This window comes from Carlito syrichta, unplaced genomic scaffold (genome assembly GCF_000164805.1).
Source record: "Carlito syrichta isolate Samal-C Ts95f unplaced genomic scaffold, Tarsius_syrichta-2.0.1 Scaffold304793, whole genome shotgun sequence".
Taxonomy (NCBI): domain Eukaryota; kingdom Metazoa; phylum Chordata; class Mammalia; order Primates; family Tarsiidae; genus Carlito; species Carlito syrichta.
The window spans coordinates 82,998-106,594 of record NW_007248889.1 but is presented as its reverse complement, the minus strand read 5'-3'; the positions used below and the strand labels follow the sequence as shown (position 1 = coordinate 106,594).

Here is a 23,597-nt window from a genome sequence, read left to right as displayed (position 1 = left end):
GGAACAAGGATCTTAAGGAGGTCATTAAAGTTAAATTTGGTCATAATCCAACTGGTGGCCTTAGAAGAAGATGAAGAGAGAGACATCACACAAAGAAGAGATCATATGAGCACACAATGACATGGCAGCCACCTGCAAACCAGGAAGAGAGCTCTCCCCAGAAATGAAATTGACCAGCATCTTGATCTTGGAATTCCCCGCCTCCAGAACTATGAGGCAATATGTTTCTGTTGATCTTGGAATTCCCCACCTCCAGAACTATGAGGCAATACGTTTCTGTTGCTTAAGCCACCCAATCTGTGATATTTAGTTATGGTAGCCCAAACAGACTAATTCAGAGGTCTTTCTTGTGTTTTGAAGGATGGCTTTTGGAGAAGCTGAAGCTTAAGTTTAATTAGGTACAACTTAAAGTACAATAAGTAATGTTAGCCAACATTCAATAGGTTTGGCCACTTTAACAGACCTAAATAACAGTACCTTCAAACTGAAGTTTCTTTCTCTCATTTTACAGTTCAAGTATAAGCTGCCTGGGGTTGCTAAGGCAGGTACACTGTGGGGGACCCAGGTACTGTCTGTTGAGTTGTTGATCTATCATGAAGCACCTTGTTATTTAGAGGTCTAAGATCACTATTCAGGCTCTTAACATCATGTCTGTTTTTCTGCCAGCAGGAAGGGGAGAACAAGAGTACAACACCAAAGCTGGACATATTCTGTCCTGTTGCTTCTCACTGACCAGAATGTGGCCAGTCGTCTGGCTGCACTTAATGAAACTATGGCCAGAAGCCTGGAAACTCTTTCATGAGAGAGTAGGGGAATATGAAAAGTTAAAAGGCAGCTGTCAATTTCCAAAAGAACATTATGTGGCTTTCCATTTTACAGAAAATTTCAGAGGTTCAGATTATAATGCAGCTTTCAGTAGTTAAATTTGAATAAGCTAGTTACGTTAGAAAGCTGTATGTTTTTCTAATGATAGTCAAAATTGTGGAAACTATTTGTCCTTTGGCAGTTGAGTTTACTTTTGGAAACAGGTGAAAGTAATTAGATATCAAGTGTGGTAGAAATATGTTATCAAGCCATGTGATTCTGGTATATATTTTATCAAAATTTCAAAATGCAATTGTTATTAGAGTTTAGTGTGTATTACGAAATCATATTGGAAAAAGGATTATTAATATCTGCTATAAGCCAGGCTCGGTGGCTCAGCTTGTAAGCCCGCACTTTAGGAGGCTCAGGTGAGTAGATTGCCTGAGCCTGCGGGTTCGAGACCCACCTGGGCAACTTAGTGAGACCTCATCTCTACAATAAATCAAAAAATTAACTGGGCATGGTAGTGCGTGCCTGTAGTTCCAGCTACTTGGAAGGCTCAGGCGGAAGGATTGCCAGAGCCCAGCAGGTCGAGGCTGCAGTGGCCAGGAGCAGCCACTCCACTCCAGTCTGGGTGACAGAGTGAGACTCCAACTCAAAAAAAAAAAAAAAAAAAAAAAATCTGCTATAAGTGTATTTATTAATGGAGACAAATAATTTTGGAAAACTTTGTCATTCCTGCTGTTTAGCATATGAAATGCATAAGACAGACTTAATTCCTTAGCTGACTTAACCATTCTTTCTTCTATCATTTGTTATACCTTGGTTTTCTAATAGCTTTCATATCTTCACTATCTTGTAGCCCAAGTAAAGATGAGGATTATAAAAATTAATAATTCCTCCTCTATTTCTTATGCCCCAGGGAAATAAGACAAGAAAATAGAGTATTTTATTTGTATGTTAGTCAAGAACTTCCTACATCTCTTAAAATGTAGGATGAAATTCCAAAAGAACCAGGAAACCCTTACCAGTGTTATTATGAGGTCACTACTTTGTGTTTACAAATTTGTACTTTTTGAAATACCCTATTCAGATTATTCTTTAAAAACAGCAGTCAGTAATCATATCTGAAAGTAGAGCTAGTATGATGCTTTTTAGTGTACAAAGCTCCTATTTCTATGGAAAATTATTTTTTAAATGATTTAACTTTGAAAGTTTTTATGTAAAGGTAGAATTTAGCAGTAAGAAATATGGAACTATACAGAGTTACAAAATGTAGAACTGCATTCCAGTTTACATCTTTGGAAATAATAGAATACTTTATTTCTGAACAACTTTATTTCTTTCTTTGTAAAAGGCTAATTTATAGGAAGAAACAAGTAGTGTTTCATGTAATACTTAAGAAATACACTGGCTCAACAAAAAACAGCAATTCAATGACCTCCATAGTAGCAAATATGACAAGTAATAGAATGGGAATTAAAACTCAAATCTCAGCCGGGCTCAGTGGCTCAGCCTGTAATCCTGCGCCTTGGGAGGCTGAGGTGAGTGGATTGCCTGAGCCCGCGGGTTCGAGACCCACCTGGGCAAATTGGTGAGACCTCATCTCTAATAAATCAAAAAATTAGCCGGGCATGGTAGCGCGCGCCTGTAGTTCCAGCTACTTGGAAGGCTGAGGCGGAAGGCTCGCCGGAGCCCAGCAGGTGGAGGCTGCGGTGGCCGGGAGCGGCCACTGCACTCCAGTCTGGGCGACAGAGTGAGACTCCAACTCAAAAAAAACACAAAACTCAAATCTCTTAAATCCTTGGTCTATGTGTTCCTATTCCTCATGAAACCTGTATTCTTTCTGTTACGTGTATCTGTTTTATTGTTTCTCCCTTTACCTATATTCTTTGTTATCTAACAGCTTTCGAATCTTCACTAATTTTTTGCCTATGTGAAGATGATAAGAACTATCAAAATTCATAATTCTTCTCTCTTTCCTATGTTCCAGGGAAATAAAAAGACAAGAAAATAGAGTATTTTACTTGTATGTTAGTCAAGAATTTCCTGCATCTCTTTAAAATGTAGGATGAAATTTTAAAAGAACCGGGATGCCCTTGCTAGTATTGCTAATTATGAAGTCATGCCTTTGTATTTGCAGGTTGAGTTTCTAGTAACGGATTTACTTGTTCTTTGATACTAAGGAAATTTAGATACTATGAAAGAAAGTCACTTTAGGCAGAAGGCAGACAGCATAATTCTGAGGCATTGAAATAAACAACTTGGGTTCAAATCTTACGTCTGTCATGACTTACTGTGACCTTGGACAAATTACTTAATCTCTCTGTGTCTCTGCTGCCAAACTACTACCTCAGAAGGGCATTGTGAGGATCAAATGCAGTAGTGATTATAAAGTATTAGTGTAGTGTCTGATACATAGCAAATGTGTAATAAATGTTAACTATTGGTATTAATTTAATATCAAATATGGAAATTTTTTTTCTGATAGGTACTTGGCAAGATTATCAACATGAAGATAAAATTGTTCATGAACTGTAGGGATAAGCTTTCAGAAGCCCCTTTAGAGAGGTGAGTCTGAGTGAAAACATAATTTCATTTTGAAAAATTTGGAAATGCTAAGACAAAAAAAGGCCAATGTTACTGAGCCTGATTTTTTTTTTCTCGTCACAAGATGCTTCACAGAAATAAATTGTCAGACAGATTATAAATCTTAATTGATGTAAACTAGATATAAAATTAAAATAACCCAGCAACTGATCTAATCTTAGTTACAGATTTATGTGGATTCATATTTATTCATAGGTATTTTCAGAAATGTGATTTAGGAATATGTCAATGGGACATGAGGTTGAATTAAACCATTTTTGGTATATCTATGCATGCAATACTTATTCAGAACAGAATTATCAAAATAATCTTTAGTGTCACATTTACTATTTTGGGATATTAGGATGCAGTTAGTTTAGAATAATCTGTCAGTGATATTAAAAAAATGTTTATAATTATACATAAACAGTTCTCATTAGTAGTGTTCCATTAGAAAAACATTGTCTCTCTAGAGAGGAGAAAAATATACCCTTCCTCTTCTTTCTGGGTCAGAATTACTATCATTGTGAGCCACTCTTACTGATAGGAATGTTCGATATCCTTCACTTGTCATTGAGCAGAAAAAAGGGTATGCACCATTGTACTAGTATAGCTTTTTTTTTTTTGAGTTGGAGTCTCACTCTTGTCGCCCAGGCTGGAGTGCAGTGGCACACTCAAGGCCACTGCAGCCTCGACCTTGCTGGGCTTAGGCGGTCCTTCCACCTCAGCCTTCCAAATAGCTGGAACTACAGATGCATGCTATCACACCCGGCTTGTGTGTGTGTGTGTGTGTGTGTGTGTGTGTGTGTGTGTGTGTGTGTGTGTGTGAGATAGAGAGAGAGAGAGAGAGAGAGGGAGTGATTTACTGTAGAGACGAGGTCTCACCAAGTTGTTCAGGCTGTTCTTGAACTCCCGGGCTCAGGCAATCCTCTCACCTTGGCCTCCCGAAATGCTGGGATTACAGGTTGAGCCTAGTGTAGCTTTTTAATGCTTGGTAATATATTTTTCTCTGTATAATTATGTAACTCTAAACAGAACATATATTAATACACCTACAAGACAAAAGTAGCATTCAGTTAATTTCTTGTTTACTTTTCAAATTGTATTTGTTAAAATTGACATACTATAGTTATCGCTTTGAGCAGATATTTAAACATGATAGGTATTTTTAATATTTGGAAAGTAATAAAATGGAAAATGTGGAAATTTTAAATGAAGATTTAAGACATATTCATTGCCCCCCAAGACTCTTGTCTGTATATTTTACTCAATTTTCACACTTATCTTTTGCATTTCAAATTTTGTCGCATGCCTTTGTAAATCTGAACAAAAACTTTAAAAGCTAGGCATATTGAATATATATGCAAGCATAATCTACTGGGAAGAAAATAGTTGCGTTCTCTGGCAAAATAACACTTAATGTACTAAATAGAATGTACAATCAAGGTATCATTTTTTAAACAAGTAATTCAACAGAATCTTATTTATATAGTAGCATTATATCAAGTAAGCTAGCTTACATGTTTATTCCCAGTCCTTTCCTTTCAGTAAACATATTCTTCTCAGAAATAAGAGTAATTATGGGCAGGAATTCCCTCAACTTCCTACTTTCTTTCCTCTGCCTCCCCAACCTTTCTGTGTTACAAGAGAAGAATGAGGTGTCTTTCCCCTTTTTAGGTGAATAGTCCCTCTCTGTTTTGATCTCATGCTTTCCCATTTGTTCTGGATCCTTGCTTTATCACATGTTCTCTCTGTTCCATGTGTTTAACCTCTCTATTATCCTTTTCCTTTCAGTCCTTAAAGTTATTCAGTTGTCTTTTTTTTTTTTGAAAGGTTTTTCCCTTAGCTTCCTCTCCTCCAGAGTCCTGACTTTTTTCCTCTTCTTTACTCCTTCTTATCTAAGCTTCTTTAGAGTGGTCATACTCTGTCTTCATCTTTCATTCACTGTACCTTTTACTGCAGTTTCACTTTAATTTTGTCTTTGCCACTGAAATTGTTTTTACTAAATCTCAAATAAATTGCTGTTTGCAACAACCATGGGATATTTCTGTCTTGACATTTCTGCTGCATTTGATGGTACCAAGTACTTGTTTTGTACATTTACTTCATGACTGTTCACTCCTGTGTCTTCTTACATCTCTTTTTGTTTGTTCTTATTGCCTGCATGACATGGCTTTCGGTGATCACTACCCCATGGGATTCACACTCTAAGTTCTTTTGGAGTGATGTCTGGACCTAGTGACTTGCTTTTCTTTTTTTTTGAGTTGGTTTCTCACTTTGTCACCCAGACTGGAGTACAGTGACTCACTCCCAGCCACCGCAGCCTCGACCTGCTGGGCTCTGGCGATACTTCCGCCTCAGCCTTCCAAGTAGCTGGAACTACAGGCATGTGCTACCACATCCGGCTAATTTTTTTGATTTATTGTAGAGATGAGGTCTCACCAAGTTGCCCAGGCAGGTCTTGAACCCGCGGGCTCGGTCCATCCACTCACCTCAGCCTCCCAAAGCACGGGATTACAGGCTGAGACACCGAGCCCAGCATGACTTGCTTTTCATGAACAAAATGTGGCAAAACGATGAAATTGCTCTTCTGCAGTTAGGTTTTACAAGACTGTGACTGTTGTCTTGCCAGCATTCTCTCTCTGGCTCTTCTGTGTGCTTCTCTGATGAAGCATGCTAGAGATGCCCTTGCGGGAAGCAACTGAGGGTATCTCCAGCCAGTCCCTAGGAGGAACTGTAGCCCTCACTCAGACAGCCCTTGTTGAACTGGGTGAACCTGAAAGTAGATCCCATCCCTTATTGAATCTTGAGAGAATAACAGCACAGCTGACATCTCGATTGCTGTCTCAAAAGAGCAAAAGTCACTATTCTCAATAACGTGACTAATTCTTATTATGCATGATATTGAGGGATAAGGGCAAGATACAGTAAAACTGCAGATAAGCCTCAAAGCTGCTTTCAACTTAATCCTGTTTGTTTTAAATAACCTTTTTAAAATCGGTACTAGAATTTCAACTTGAACTTCACTTGTTTTCGGGCTGTCATTTATCTTCATATTATTAGTGGTGGTAAGAGTTAATGAAATACCTGACAAATAGGCCATGGTAAGATTTTGAAGACGAATGCATACAAGTCATAGTACAATTCATATCATAAACTGCTAGAACCTGCACATAAGTCAGGTGTATCTTAGAGGGATTCTAATCATGTTCATTCAGGAATAATTAACAAAAGTATATGGTATATATAGCTTCATAATAGATAATAGTGTCAACCAAATAAAAATTGCCTATTATTTACAAGCTTTAGAATGTGTGTTTAGTCCTTTGTGTTTCTTGTCATTAAGCCATTTTCAGTTTTAAAATATTTTAGAAGAAATAATAATCTCAGTTTTGGTCACAGTCTATATTTTTGTGTTTTATCAACAGCTTTTACCGTTTTGTTCTGGAACCAGAACTGATATTAGGGGCTAATGATATGTCTTCTCTTGGACCAGTGGCAAAATTCTTGGATATTCCTGAATCACCCCTCCTAACCCTCAACATGATTACTCCAGAAGGCTGGTTGGTTGAAATAGTACACAGCAACTGTGATCTTGATAATATTCACTTAAAGGATGTAAGTTATTGTGTATGGTCATATAAAGAGAAGCAGCATAAATTCTTATCAGTTGCAGCAAGCATACATCATACTTTGGATGCTTTCCAGAATTTGCTTTTTAACTCTAGTTCCTGATTTCATCTTTCCTTTGATTTTTAAGTTTTCCTAATTTTCCAATTCAGCTTCTCTGTTTTTCCAAGTCCCTAGATGCCTTTATCATTTATATTACCCCAGGCGGCTAGCTTACAAAGACTTTAAGATGAGCAATGCAGAAAATATGGAGACGGACACATGGCAAGTTAGGATGACATCCTTAAATACCTACTTTGCCCTTCAAGTTTAGTTTTTAACTTAGGAAGTTACATCTAAATTTTTATTTTTATTTTTTTGCCTCACAGCTCATAACCAGAGAAAGCAGTTCTGACTAGATTACAAAATTTGCTGGTATACTGCAGGCTGGGTATACCTGCTGCCCATCACCTCCAACATGACCTTTGTTTAGTGAGTCAGACTTTTCTTCCTCACCTGTTATATTGAATACGGAATGAGAAAAGGAATGCAGAAACCACACACACACACACACACACACACACACACACACACACGCACACGCACACACGCATTTTAGGAGAGTTTACCTAGATTGGTATCCAAAAACTGAGGAGAAAATAATTCCTTCTCCTTATTGTCCTCCCTCTGACCTATTTCCAATTCATCATGTTTGACTTTGAATATAGCCATTGCCTGAACTTAAGCAAAAACATTTATCTGTAATAGTATGGTTAAAATCGTTCATAATATTTGTTTCTCGTGCGTTACTTTTTGTCTAAAAATTGTCCTTCTGGGCAAATTCCTTTTGCTCCACTGTGTAGATTTTGTGGAATTCTAAATCACTTCCCTGTAATATAGTCACCATTACCCTGACTTGACCCTCCCACAAAATAACCTAAAAGTCATAACTGTCATCTGAAATCAGTCCTTCAAAATCAGGGAAAGAATAGGAAGGCAGCAAAATGATGCAATATATGAGGAAAAGTTCAACAATAAACTTGGCAAGACATAGAGAAAAACTCCCATGTTTTCTCCATGACCAGTTAGATCTCTTAACAGAATCTATGGTTTCTTCATGAAGAGAGTACGGCAATATAAATCGATAACTTTAGAGACTCTAGCCAAAAGCATGAAAAATTTGTAATGGTAGAATTAGTACAACTTAGAAAAGATTTTAAATTGAGTCTGCTGGTGAAAATGTTCTGCAGCTATTAAACAGTTAATAGAGATTAATTATACTTTTTTGGTAGTAAGTAGCAAATCTAATGGTATCTTTTTAGAAGCTGTACAAATGAACAGTAACGGATTCTAAAGTCAGAACACTAAAAAGGAAATGATTTCCTTTGTCTTCATAGGTTAGGTGAATAAACAGAAGGAAATTATGAATTCTAGCATGTGTAAAAGTCCGCTACCTCTCAGGCTCCTTTTTCCCATTTGTGCTGTAGATACTTATAATATTATCTGTAACCATCTTAGAAAAAGATAAAAAAGGCATTTGCTACAGTACAGAGGAGTTTTAAGTAAAGGGAAAAAGTGCACTCTAGCAAAAATGAGACTAATAATGAGAGATTTCCCACTATACACTAACTTTTGCATATGCTCCTAGGTACATCTAATTCCTGAACGTCACATAAACACCTGGAAAAAAAAACTTAATCTAGAAAAATTCTTCCTTAGTGTAGGACTCTGTTCACATAATTGTAACTACAAAGACTCTATTGCACAACCAGCACTAATGCTATAACTAAAGGTGACAAAAGTGGTTATAGGAGAGCCAAAAGTGAGACAGTTACTTTTACCTGGGCTTCAGATGTTGCTCTTCTCAAAGCTTACTGTTAGAACTGTGTCTAATGACTGTCTGATTATATTTTATCATAGCATATATCTGAAAGATATAAAAATACCTGACACAATGGTGATGGTTGTATTTACCCAGTAGAGAGAAATAAATAAAAGATTGCTAACAGGGGCCAGGTGCAGTGGCTCACACCTGTATTCCCAGCACTTTGAGAGGCCAAGGTGGGAGAATTGCTTGAGTTCCAGTTTGAGACCAGCGTGGGCAACATAGTGAGACCTCATCTCTACAAAAAAAAATTCTAAAATTAGCTGGGTGTAGCAGTGTACACCTGTGGTTCCAGCTACTCAGAAAGTTGAATTGGAAGGATCACTTGAGCCCAGAAGTTGGAGGCTGCGGTGAGCCAGGATTGTGCCTCTGCACTTCAGACTGGGCAACAGAGTGAGACTCTGGGGGAAAAAAAAAGAAAAGATTGCTAACAGGAAACAGGATATGGCTATGTTAAAATAGATTCACAGAAAAATGTATTAGTCCCCTCTGAAATATAAAAAATTTTGACATCAGTTTTATCAATGACACATTCATCACCAATATAATTGTCAAGAAATCCCTTTTTAATTGCCAGAGATATTATAGAGACCCTAAACACTATATTATTAATGAAGAAAATTAGACAAACACACAGTTTATCTTAGCTTCAGTTTATTCTCCCAGTGCATAATATATAAAATTTCTATTTCAAACCATCAAATACTTACAAAATGGAGGGAAAGATAGCATATGTAGTGGAGCATTTTATCCCCTCTACAAAACTTAGCAGTTTAACCTAAAACTTAACAAACTTATATGTCAGAAAATTTACACTACAGAAGTCCCCCCTTATTCACAGAGGAAATGTTCTAAGACCTTCAGTGGATGCCTGAAACTGTGGATAGTACTGAACCCTATGTACAAATCTTTTTTCCTGTGCATACATGTCTGTAGTAAAGTTTAATTTATAAATTTGATATAGTAAGAGGTTAACAATAATAACTAATAATAAAACGGAATAATTATAACAGTATGCCAGCATCACTACTTTTGCACTTTGGGGCAACTATTAAGTGAAATAAAAGTTCCTTGAACACAAGCACTGCAATACCACAAAGTGGTTTTGGTAACCAAGTTGGTTAATAAGTGACTCACAGGCAGGGAGTGTATACAGTATGAAGACCCTGGACAAAAGGATGATTCACATCCTGAGTGGGATGGAGCAGGATAGTGTGAGATTTCATCACAGTACACAAAACAGTGTTAGTTTAAATCTTAAGAATTGTTCGTTTCTGGAATTTTTTATTTAATATTTTTGGACCACAGGTGATAATGGATAACTGAAACCTCAGAAAGAGAAACACCCTAAACATACTAAACAATAGTGTAGAAAACCTACATTGTGAAATAAAATTTGGTATAGATAGCATCACTGTCTTTAATTATATCTCTTTTTTTTGTTGTTTAAGAAAGCAAAATTTATTGAGAGGACAGAAAAACTCCCACAGTGGGACCCAAGGGGGTTGCCCTTTAATTATATCTTTAATTAATTAATGTACTCAGCAAAATTCCCAGACTTTGTGAAAATCACTTACTGTTTGATTTCCTTTTTTTTGAGTCAGAGTTTGATTCTGTCACCCAGGCAGGTGTACAATGGCCGGATCATGGCCACCACAGCCTTCACCTGCTGTGCTCAGATTAGCCTTCCATCTCACCCTTCCAAGTAGCTGAAACTACAGGCGTGTGCCACCACACTCAGCTGATTTTTTTATTTATCGTAGAGACAAAGTCTCACCAAGTTGCCCAGGCTGGTCTCAAATCCCTGGGCACAGGCAATCCTTTTGCCTCCACCTCCCAATGTGCTGGGATTACAGGCATAAGCCACCATGCCCAGCTGATTTATTTTCATATTTGGTTATAGTGCTCATAGAGGTAGAGGAAAAGTTTTATTCTTAAAATATTTATTATAACATTTGCAGTAGAGAAAAATCTGGAAGCAGTTGGAACATCCAGCCATTTTTTAAAATGCTTATATGGCCGGACTTGGTGGCTCAGCCTGTAATCCCAGCACTTTGGGAGGCTGAGGCAAGTGGAGTGCCTGAGCCCGCAGGTTCGAGACCCACCCGGGCAACTTGGCAAGACCTCGTTTCTACAATACATCAAAAAGAGCCAGGCATGGTAGCATGCGCCTGTAGTTCCGGCTACTTGGAAGGCTGAGGCGGAAGGATCGCTGGAGCCCAGCAGGTTGAGGTTGCGGTGGCTAGGAGCACGTCACTGCACTCCAGTCTGGGCGACAGAGTGAGAGTCCAACTCAAAAAAAAAAAAAAATGCTTATAGATACAGAGATATGTTCTTAGAAAATTACATATAATAAACTAGCAGGTTATACTTTCTTAGAAAATTTATGAAAACAAGAACTGGAAATCAATATGTTGATAGTTATATAAATGTTTATTCTCTAGGTGCTTCCTCTTTCCACTCTGGAAGTGAAACGATTAATTTTTAACATTAATTTTAAAAACTAATTTTAGATTAATTTTATAACCAATCTAATTAATTATGGGCATTAATTTTTTGAATTGCAAGAAAGCCAATATGATAACCTGTTCAGGGCAACAGCAAACTGAAGCAGACTATTTAAGGAATTTCCCATCTAATCTGTCTTAAAGGGATCTTCTAAATAGTGTAAGTTACGTAGCACCCATCCGTGCTCAAATCTTTCCTGCTTGGTTATACTGGTACACAGCATGACGCTGGAGTAGAGCCAATGATATGAGAGAGAAAAAAATTTATCCTGAGCTTTGGTCTTGTATAAATCAATTTAACTCCTAAGTTCACTCATGCATAAAAGAAAGACTTGAAGTTACCCACCAAAATATGTTGGCTAATATTAAAATAATCACATTTATTTATTACAAAATTTGTATTAATGAGGATTTCTTTTTTTTTCCCCCAATGAGGATGTCTAATACCAAAAATAATGACGTTTCCTCCACAGATTGAGAAAACTGTTACAGCAGAATATGAACTAGAATATCTACTACTCGAAGGACATTGTTTTGATACAAGGACAGAACAACCTCCTCGGGGTCTGCAGTTTACACTAGGCACAAAAAATAAACCTGTTATGTTTGATACAATAGTGATGGTCAATCTTGTAAGTTATTTAATGGACCTTATTTAACCAGACATTTTGGTAAAATTTTCTAAGTTTTCCCAATAGTAAAATGAATTGATTCCTTGAGAAAGATAACTAAATTGTCTAAAAATGGGGGAAACCATACTTTCATAATACACTTTTATAGGTTATTGTAAAATCTCTTTACTTGCAATTGATTTATAGAATTTGTTCATTTCACAGTAAATTTTTTTTTAGATAATTCATATAGTCTTACATGAACAGTTGGATATGTTTTTAGTCTTATAACTCAATGATTGTTTTTTTTCTTATCTTACAAGGGATATTTTCAATTAAAAGCAAACCCAGGAACTTGGATATTAAAGTTACGCCAAGGAAGATCTGAAGATATTTATCAAATAGTTGGGTGAGTTATACAGCTTCTTTAAAATTTTTACATGTGAGTATGTTTTTAGTGTCATATAACCAAGATTAAGATTATCAAAACAACAACTAAAATGTTAAGACTTGATTAGATCCAGATATCAGCAAAATAGAAGAATAGGACTTTTCAGTGCACATCTCCCTGAGGAAACATCAATTTGAACAGTTATCTGTGCATAAAAATGCCATAAGAAGAACTAAGGAAAGCAAGAGAGATATTGCAACACCACAGTGTAGCTCAGAAATAAGAAAAGACATATTGAAGAGGGTCAAGAGGACAGTTTTACATTACTTACAGCACTCCTCCCTCAATCTGAGACAGCACAGTCTGGAGAGAGATGCCCTTCGCTTTGGGAATGGAGAGGGTAGTGAGTACCAGACTCTCTCTGGGACCCCAAAATCATGCTCATTGCTGTAAAACCAGGCAGGTCCCCACAAAGCCCTGACTTTATACCAGTACCTGAAGACTGACATGCCAGATCACTTACTCCCAGGCTTCAGATGTGCCTGGTAGACTCAGTCTCTGAGCCTGTCCCACCTCCAGGCCTTCCCTGGCAGCCTGAGGATCCTGGCCAGCCTCAGGCTGGGCCAGCCCCCACAGATTCAGGCTTTTAGATTTTTCCATGCACTAGCATAATTCATATTTTTGTTGTTTAATGATAATATAATGTGCATTATATCTTATGTTATAAGGCCATTATCCCTGGGTTATGTTCAATTTGGAATTTTTTTTTTTTTGCAAAAATTTTCCTGTTCACCAGTGAATCGTAGTAGAAAGCAGGGATCATCACACTTTTCTTTTGTAACGAGCCAAGAGTAAATACTTAATGCTTGTTAGGGGCACAAACAGTGGATCTTTGTCAATTTATTTGTCTAACTTTTTTAACGTAAAAATAATTTTTAGCTCAGGGGCCATACAAAAATAGGCCACCAACCTGATTTGGCTCACTGGCCATAGTTTGCTAACCCCTGGTAAAATCTTCTTTATATCCTTAATAAATACCTCTAGATTTCATTTATCTCAATAAAGGCTTATTGAACACATCTTATTTATTTTATTTTATTTTAGTTAGATATGGAGTACAATTCAAGATTAGGTGGATAAGTGGTCATTATACAGGTAAAGTTTGGGCCTCCCTTTGGTCCCTGCTTTGACTGGTTTGAGATCAGGTACCCATATTGATGTTATGTTACCTACCTTCCACCCCTGGCAGTGTCCCACTACTGCCAAACTTTTTATTATAGTGTTATGATAAATGTTCAGGGTCTGCTTATAAGTGAGAACATGTGGCACTTAGTTTTTTGTTTCTGTGATAGATCACTGAGTATAGACAGTATACCACACATTGTGCTCAACAAAAATAATATAGGCATAGGTGTTATTATATATATATTTCTACCACTTTTTCCCCTTAATACTGTGCCTAGTTCATAGTGTCAGTCCATAAATAATGCTTAATGATTTATACACACCGAGCTGGTACTTGGGTAAAGGGAAGTTAGTGCTGACATTAGAGATGAGATAGTACCTCAAGAGAGTTTTGAAGAACCAGTAGGAAGTTATTAGTCATAGTACAGACAAAATTCCAGGAAGAAGGTAGATATACAAATTTCACATCTAAAACTCTTAATGACACATGTATTTTAGAGTTTAGGACTTTTGAGTTTGGGAAAGTTAATATAGTATGTGTATCATATATTATGCATATCCCAGCAGGATCTGAGAAAACCCTTCATTAAACATCATTTCTGTTGGATATGTGGATATTCACACTGAAAGGGTGTATATAAATGACTGTAGAAGAGAGTGACAGACAAGCCACAGCATATATCAGACAGATAATTTATCTATAGAATACAGAAAGAACTATCCAACTCAATTTTTAAAAAACTAATAAAAAATATTCAAAAGACTTGAATAGACACTTTACCAAAGAAGATATAAGGACAGCAAATAAGTACATAAAAATGTGCTTAACATTGGTTAGTAATTAGGAAAGTGCACGTTAAAACCACAGTGAGGTATTCCTCATACCTATTTAAATGGCTAACATTATATAAAGACTGACAGTACAGTGTTGGTGAGGATATGGAGTAACAGGTGCTGTCATTCACTTACATTGTATATGTAGAGTTGTACAAGCACTTTGGAACAGTTTTATAGGTTCTTAAAACTTTAAATTTGTACCTACCATATGATGCAGGCATTTCACTCATAGATATTTACCCAAGAGAAAAGGAAATATATATTCAATCAAAAACTTGTACTTTACTGTTTGTAGCAGCTTTGTTTTTAATTGTCAAAAATTGGAAACAACCCAAGTGTCAAGAGATGAAGGAAAAAATAAAAGTAGTATATCTGTACAATGGAGCACTACTGAGCTATGAAAAAGAATGAGCTATTAATACACATGTGACATTGATGAGTATTTCTTTTTTAATTTTAAAGATGTGGGGTACAATTCAGGGTTAGGTATACAAATGTTCATTATGCAGGTACCCTTGTTGATGAGGTGCCCCTTCCTCCCCTGGCAGTTTCCCTCAACTGCCAATCCCACCCCCTTCCCCTGGAAGTTTCCCACTACTGCTAATCCCTTTCTTATAGTATTATGTTAATTGTTCAAGGTCCACTTATGAGAGATGAATCCCAAAATAATTATGCTGAGTTAAAGAAAAGTAAATAAAGAGTACAGTATTTCCCCCCTTTTTGAAATTTTGCTTTCCATGGTTTCAGTAACTCATGGTTAACTACAGTCCAGAAATATTAAGAGGAATATTTCAGAAATAAATGATTGATAAGTTTTATATTATGTACTGTTCTGACTAGTGTGATGAAATCTTACACTGCCTCACTCCATCCTACCCAGGACCCAAATCATTCCTTGGTCCAGTATCTTTACACTGTGTATGTGTTACCTACCCATGAGTCACTTGCCCTTACTTTACTTAATAATGAACCTAAAGTGCAAGAGTTCTGTGCCTAATTTATAAATTAAACTTTATCACAGATATGTAAGTATAGGAAAAAACTTAGTACATAGAGGGTTTGGAACTATCCGTGGTTTCAGGCATCTACTGGGGGTGTCTCAGACCCTATCCCCTGTGGATAAGGTGGGGAAGACTGCTGTACCTACTGTGTTTGCTTTTATAAGTTATTAAATGACTGGGCGCAGTGGGAGGTCAAGGCGAGAGGATTGCCTGAGCCCAGGTTTGAGACCAGCCAGCGCAACTTGGTGAGAACTCATCTGTACAGTAAATCAAAAAATTAGCCGGTCGAGGTAGCACATGCCTGTAGTTCCAGCTACTTGGAAGGCTGAGGTAGAAGGGTCACCTGAGGCCAGCAGGTCACAGCTGCGGTGGCCACAAGTGTGCCAGTGCACTCCAGCCTGGGTGACAGAGTGAAACTCCAACTCAAAGAACAAAAAACAAAACAATAAGTTATAAAACACTACATACAGTAACCATATTTAAAATTGGCAAAGGGCATTAATAAACACTTCTCAAAAGAAGGCTTACAAGCAGCCAACAAACATGAAAAAATGCTCAACATCACTAATCATACAAGAAATGCAAATTAAATCCACAATGAAATGTGTGTCAGAATGGCTATTATAAGTCAAAGAACAACAGATGTTGGCACAGTTGTGAAGAAAAGAGAATGCTCCTTTACTGTTGGTGGGACTGTAAACTAGTTCAGCTTCTATGGAAAACAGTATGGAGATTTCTTAAAGAACCAAAAATTGAATTACCACTTGACCCAGTAATCCCACTGCTGGGGATCTACCCAAAGAAAAACAAATCAATATATAAAAAGATTACTTGTACTTGTGTGTTCATTGCAGCACTGTTCACAACAGCAAAATCATGGAGCCAACCTAAGTGCCCACCAACAATGAACTGGATAAAGAATATGTGGTATATATACATCATGGAATACTATGCAGTCATAAAAAAAAGAATGAAATCATGCCCTTTGCAGCAACATAGTTGGAGCTGGAGATCATCATCCTAAGTGAACTGACTCAGAAACAGGAAGCTAAATACCACATGTTCTCACTCACGTATGGGAACTAAATGGACACAAAGATGGAAAAGAGACATTGGGGCAACAGTAAGTGGGGAGGTAGGGAGGAAGTCACAGTTCAGAAACTACCTATGGGACACAATGTTCACTATATGGGGAATGGGCTACCTGAGACCCAGTCCCCACCACTATACAATATGTCCATGTAACAGATATGCGTGTATACCCCCGGATCTAAAATTTTGTTTAAAAAACCCTAAATATAAACTATACTGACAGAAATAACTGAGAGGTAGGGTAGACGGGTAAAAGTAAAAAGTGTTGGAAATAATCAGTTGAACAACCGTTTTGAGAGTCTCCAGCTAAATTGCATTCCAGTACCAGGGTGACTAGCAACCTGCCCTAGTAAGAAATGAACGGACATGGGTGTTTGTAGTGTGCCCTTAACAGGTTACATCTTTTATCTGGCAGAAAGCCTAATGTATAGTTGCCCGACTTCTGACTAGAGTTCCCTCACACAGGAAGGAAACTTTTTAATATTTGCAGACACCCTTTGGCTCTTGTCTGACCCATGTCTAGTTTATGCCTTCCTTACCACCACTCTGATGCTGGCAACCCATCCTTGTGTTCCCCTGAGTGTCCCAGAGAAAACCTAGTATGCAATATCCCCTGGTTCTTCCAGCAGATAGTACAAATTCAATATATCACCACAATAGGAAATAAGTTTAAAGACTGTAATACTTAACAGGTCCTGGACAGGGAGGGCACAGAGAGAGAGGGTAGCAACTGGCAGTGTATATAAGGGAATAGGGTGTAGGTCACTTTAGGTTTGGGGGCAAATAGATGAATGGTCTTTTAAAAGGAAGCCAGAAAAGTGAGCAGTCTTGTTAGTCAGGAAAGATGCCTCTAAGTTCTTATCTCTGGGTTCTGGTTTGACTCAGTTGACTGTTGTGTTCTAAAGCCTAGGCAACAACTTTACTGTGTCATTCCCTTGACAGTTCCCACCTTTCTACAACTCATTCCAGTGGAAAAGACAATTAAGAAAATAAGTGACGGCTGGGTGCAGTGGCTCACTCCTGTAGTCCCAGCACTTTGGGAGGCAGAGGCAAGAGGATTGCTTGAACTCAGGGGTTCAAGACCAGCCTGGGCAACATGGCAAGACCTCGTCTCTATAATAAATATATATTTTAAAAATTAACCAGGCATGGTAGCACATACCTGTAGTTTCAGCTACTAGGAAGGCTGAGGTGGAAGGATCACCTGAGCCCAGTAAGTTGAGGCTGTAGTAACTGTGAGTGTGCCACTGTACTCCAACCTGGGTGACAGAGTGTGACTCCAACTCAAAAAAAGGAGAAAAAGAAAATAAGTGATTAATATGTTATAAGTACTATTAGAGAGTACTGTGATGTTATGGAAAATAAGCACAATGCACTGTAACATTTGTATTGACCCTTATAAAAGCCATGGTTTCAAGGCATAATGCCAAGAAACAGTCATGCTTTGCTTCAGCTTTTTTGACCTTGTGCAAACTGTATTGTCAGGAGCTCTGCATTTCTATATTTGCCACTACTGTTTCACCTTTATTTTTTGCAAAGAGAAAGCCTATTATATAAACTATGATTCAAATGCCTTCTGTGCCACTAACTATCTGTATAATCTTGTGTAAGTTTCTTTATCATTTGTAGTCTTTATTTCCATGTTATAGAAGGGGATACTCCTATATATCTTGTGGGGTCTTGGTAAGGACTAAATGAGACAATCATAGAATATTGAGTAAATGTCCGTTTCTTCACTTATTCCTTCTTTACAAATACTGTTACAGAATAGCACATGTATTATGTAAAATGATACATTATATTTGGTTCTGTTTTATCTTCTTGACTATTATTTTTTGTCTCATACAGTGCATAAAAATGTTTTAGGGAAAAAATAGTTTCTGATATTATATTTTAAATACCAGTAACATCAGTGAAAACTATTTTTTCTCATTCACAGTTAGACAACATTTGGCAATAACTTCACATTTATTTCTATCGCTTATAAACAATAAAATCATAAACTTTTCTTAGTCCTAATTTACTAAATTCCACGTGATTAATATGCCACTAGATATCCAAAATGGAAATAGCATAATTCACCCAACTCTATAATAAAAATCTCTTTGAAAGTAAAATATTAGTAATGAAACCTAGGTCAATATAGAATATGACTAAAATGGAAATTTTATTTTATTTTATTTATTTATTTATTTTTTTGAGTTGGAGTTTCACTCCGGTGCCCAGACTGGAGTGCAGTGGCTGCTCTAGGCCACCACAGCCTTGACCCACTGGGCTTCGGCAATCCTTCCACCTCAGCCTTCTGAGTAGCCGGAATTACAGGTGCGTGCTACCACGCCCGGCTCATTTTTTATTTTATTGTAGAGATGAGGTCTCGCCAAGTTGCCCAGGCGGGTCTCAAACCCGTGGGCTCAGGCAATCCACTCACCTCAGCCTCCCAAAGGCACAGGATTACAGACTGAGCCACCGAACCCAGCTGAAATTTTATTTATATATGCACCTTCAATGTCAAATTATTTTACTAGATTCTTCACTTGAAATGTTTAGAAAATTTTTTTCTTCTTAATTAGTACTTGTACATTAATTTTAGTTTGGCATCTTTGAGACCTAACTGCTTCTATGTTTTATACAGGAGGCAGAAGTTTCAGACAAGGCTCTCCATGCTTTCTCCACAGGTACTTGAGCTGGCCCATCATGAGCTAACTTTGTACTATCTGGCCCTGAGTGGGTAAAGCTCACTCTCTGTGGAGTGTTTCTGTAGCTTCTCAAAAGTTCACTGTTGCTGCATTCCCCTCCCTCTCCTTTAATTCCCTGGTCCTGTTGGTTCATCTGTATTCCAGCTGCCTACTTACTACAACAGGCTTAGTCACTGGGCCTCCAGTGCTACACCAACAACCTGTTTTTGCTGAGGTCTCCTTATGCCTCTAGGTTGCCATACTGGCAGGACATGACTACCCTGTGATAATAACAAAACCAGCTCTTTCTCCTGCTTGGCTACATCTGATCTGTGGTAAATACTTAAACATCATTTGCACGATAAACTCGAAGACTTCAGCTCAGTTCCAAAGGTAGTCAGCACTCTCCTGGCTCCTCATTTAAAGCAGTAAATCATTCCCCAAATGTTAATACTAGTCCATGGGACACTCTAACTTGCCCAAATATGAGCCAGACACCAGGCTTATGTGTGTACCAACTTCAGGATATGTATTATAAACTGTTTTCTCCTTAAAGTGTCTGTCTTACTGAATTTAGGACAGACTGTAATACTCCTCCTCATCCTTCCCCAGAGGGTATAGTGATAGAGACTCACAGCCTGCCAACAGCTCTCTGCAAAGAAATTTTTTTTTTTTTTGAGTTGGAGTCTCATTCTGTCACCCAGACTGGAGTGCAGTGGCCGCTCCCAGCCACCGCAGCCTCGACCTGCTGGGCTCCAGCGATCCTTCCACCTCAGCCTTCCAAGTAGCTGGAATTACAGGCATGCGCTACCACGCCCGGCTGATTTTTTTATTTATTGTAGAGATGAGGTCTTGCTGCCCAGGTGGGTCTTGAACCCACGGGCTCAGGCAATCCACTCACCTCAGCCTCCCAAAGGCGTGGGATTACAGGCTGAGCTACCAAGCCCAGCTTACAAAGAAATTCTTTAACCTTCATCTCACAGAGTCCCTTCTCTGAACTTTTTCTAATATGCTTAATATCTCTGAGGCACAGTCTGCATCTAATGGGACAGTGGGGAGTAGATTAGTTGTACTCACTTTAGTGTCTGGTAGCTATCTTCATCAGAGTCTCAGTGGAAGTATTCTAGCATCCATTTTATGTTTGCCACCCCCCCATGTTATCTTTAGTTCTTTACCATATTACCATTAGTTAAATGTAAATTTTACTGAATTCATTATTGTTCATAGTTTTTTGTATTAATATGTCTCTTACTTTTCACATTCATTTTTTGTTTAGATACTGTGTTAGTACATTTTTTGCTAATATAACAGAATACTAGAGACTGGGAAATTTATAATGAACAGAAATGTGTTGGCTCACAGTTCTGGAGGCTGGGAATTCCAAAGTCGAGGGACAGCATCTGGCAAAAGCCTTCTTGCTGCATCATCCCATGATGAAAGACAGAAGGTCAAGAGAAAGGAAAAGAGGACTGAACTTGCCCTTTTATAACAAAACCAGTCCCAGTCATGAGGGTGGAAACCTGATTACCTCTTAAGAGTCCTGCCTCTTAATACTGTCACTGTGGCAATTAAATTTCAACATGAGACTCACCTCACTAGAAAGGACACTCACAGACCCAAAGTAAGAGGATGGGAAACAAATTTTCAGGCAAATGGAACACAAAAGAAAGGAGGAGTCACAATCTTAATCTCAGACAAAATACCCTCTAAGCTATCAAAAATTTAAAAAGTTACAGAAGGTCACTACTATAATGATAAAAGGTTCACTCCATCAACAAGATATATCTATCCTAAACATATATGCACCCAACATGAGAGCACCAACTTTCATAAAGCAGCTTCTAGGTAAATTAAAAAAAGATATCAACTCCAACACCATTGTAACAGGGGACTTCAATACCCCACTCACAACCCTAGACAGATCATCAGGACAAAAAATCAGCAACGACATCCGAAGCCTCAGTGTGACTCTTGACCAAATGGTCTTAATTGATACTTAGAGAACGCAACGATCATAGAATATGCATTCGACTGTTGAAACAAGAAGAAATTGAGACCTAAATAGACCCATAACAATCAAGGAAATTGACTATGTAATAAGAAAACTACCTACAAAAAAAAAAAAAAAGCCCCGGACCAGATGGCTTTCTAGCAGAATTCTACAAGGCATTTAAGGAGGAGCTGATACCAATCCTACTGAAGGTATTCTAGGCGATTAAGAAAGATGGAACTCTCCCCAAATCATTTTACGAAGCTAACATCACATTGATACCCAAGCCAGGTAAAGACACAACAAAGAAAGAGAACTACAGGCCAATATCTTTGATGAGCATAGATGCTAAAATTCTCAACAAGATCCTAGCAAACCAGATTCAACACTACATCTCAAAGATCATCCATCATGACCAAGTAGGCTTCATACCTGGAATGCAAGGCTAGTTCAACATTTGTAAAACCATAAATGTAATTAAATACATCAACAGCTGTCAAAACAAAAACCACATGATTATATCATTAGATGCAGAAAAAGCTTTTGATAAAATCCAGCACCCCTTCTTGATAAAAACCCTTGAACATCTAGGCATACGGGGAACATACCTCAAAATAGTAAAAGCCATCTACGAGAAACCCACAGCCAGCATACTCCTAAACGGACAAAAACTGGAACCATTTCTCCTGAAAACTGGAACAAGACAAAGCTGCCCACTCTCACTCCTCCTATTCAATGTAGTATTGAAAGTCCTGACTAAAGCAATCAGAGAAGAGAAGGCAGTCAGGGGTATCCAAATAGGAAAAGAGGAAGTCAAGTTATCTCTCTTTGCAGATGACATGATCGTGTAGCTTGAAAACACAAGAGAATCTGTCAAAAACCTCCTTACACTGATAAAGGACTTTGGCAAAGTCTCAGGATATAAAATAAATGTGCAAAAGACAATCACATTTCTTTACGCCAATAATAAACAAACAGAAACCCAAATAAAAAGCACGATTCCCTTCACAGTAGCCACACAAAAAAGGAAATACCTTGGCATCGTCCTGAAACATGAAAGACCTTTACAATGAAAACTACAAAACACTGCTCAAAGAAATCAAGATGACACAAACAAGTGGAAAAATATCCCATGCTCATAGATTGGAAGAATCAACATTATGAAGATGTCCATCCTACCTAAGGCAATCTACAGATTTAATGCAATACCCATCAAATTACCAGCAACGTTCTTCTCAGACCTAGAAAAAACAACACAGGAATTCATATGGAAACACAAACAACCAAGAATAGCTAGAACAATCCTCAGCAAAAAAAAAAAACAAAAAAAAACAAAGCAGGTGGTATCACATTACCAGACTTCAAACTTACTATAAAGCTACAACCATCAAAACAGCTTGGTATTGATACAGAAACAGGCATATAGACCAATGGAATAGAATTGAGATTCCAGAAGCAAAACCTCAATTTCTCAACCAACTCACCTTCAACAAGGCCTCCACCACCTACCACTGGGGAGAGGAGAACCTATTCAGTATATGGTGCTGGGAAAACTGGCTGACCACATGCAGAAGACTCAAACAAGACTCAAACCCCTATCTATCCCAATACACAAAAATTAACTCTAAATGATCAGAGACCTAAATGTAAAACCTCAAACCATAAGAACCTTAGAAAAGGAAAGAAATACCCTCATGGAAATCGGAACTGGCATCCAATTCCTGAACAAAACCCGAAACCCACAAGTCATAAGAGAGAAGATCGACAAGTGGGACCTCATTAAACTGACAAGCTTCTGCAAAGCCAAAGAAACCATTAAGAGAGCAGGGAGACAGCACACAGACTGAGAATAAGTATTTGCCAACTCCAGGTCCGACAAAGGCTTAACATCTTGGATCTACAAGGAACTCAGATGTGCTGAAAAGAAAAAAAAAACAACCCCATTATAAAGTGGGCAAAAGATATGAACAGACATTTCTCAAAGGAAGACATCCGAGCAACCAACAGACACACAAAGAAATGTTCAGCCTCACTAATCATCAAGGTGATGCAAATTAAAACCACACTGAGATACCACTAACTCCAATCAGAATGGCAATTAACAATAACTCAAAAAATAACAGTTGCTGGAGAGGGTGTGGCAAAACGGGGAACACTTATACACTGTTGGTGGGAGTGCAAACCAATGCAACCTCTGGAAAACAGTGTGGCGATTCCTAAAAGCTCTAAATATCGACCTCCCATATGACCCCACAATCCCCCTACTGGGAACATACCCTGAAGAACTCAAATCACTCTATGAAAAAGATACCTGCACACGTATGTTTATCATAGCATTGTTCACAATAGCAAGAACCTGGAATCAACTATGCTGTCCATCAAAAGAAGACTGGATTAAAAAAATGCGGTACATATACATGA

General features: G+C 37.9%; 1 protein-coding gene across 1 annotated transcript in view; it reads left to right on the top strand.

The window, feature by feature from the left end:
- The window catches only part of LOC103263296 (UDP-glucose:glycoprotein glucosyltransferase 2-like), a gene marked incomplete at its 5' end in the record, with an annotated part of 84,197 nt that overhangs the window by 15,726 nt on the left and 44,874 nt on the right, over positions 1 to 23,597 (top strand). The window contains 4 exons of the mRNA XM_008060983.1: positions 3,296 to 3,375; positions 6,822 to 7,011; positions 11,868 to 12,026; positions 12,329 to 12,414. Of these exons, the coding sequence (XP_008059174.1) occupies positions 3,296 to 3,375; positions 6,822 to 7,011; positions 11,868 to 12,026; positions 12,329 to 12,414 (515 nt within the window). The remainder of the gene's footprint in view (positions 1 to 3,295; positions 3,376 to 6,821; positions 7,012 to 11,867; positions 12,027 to 12,328; positions 12,415 to 23,597) is intronic.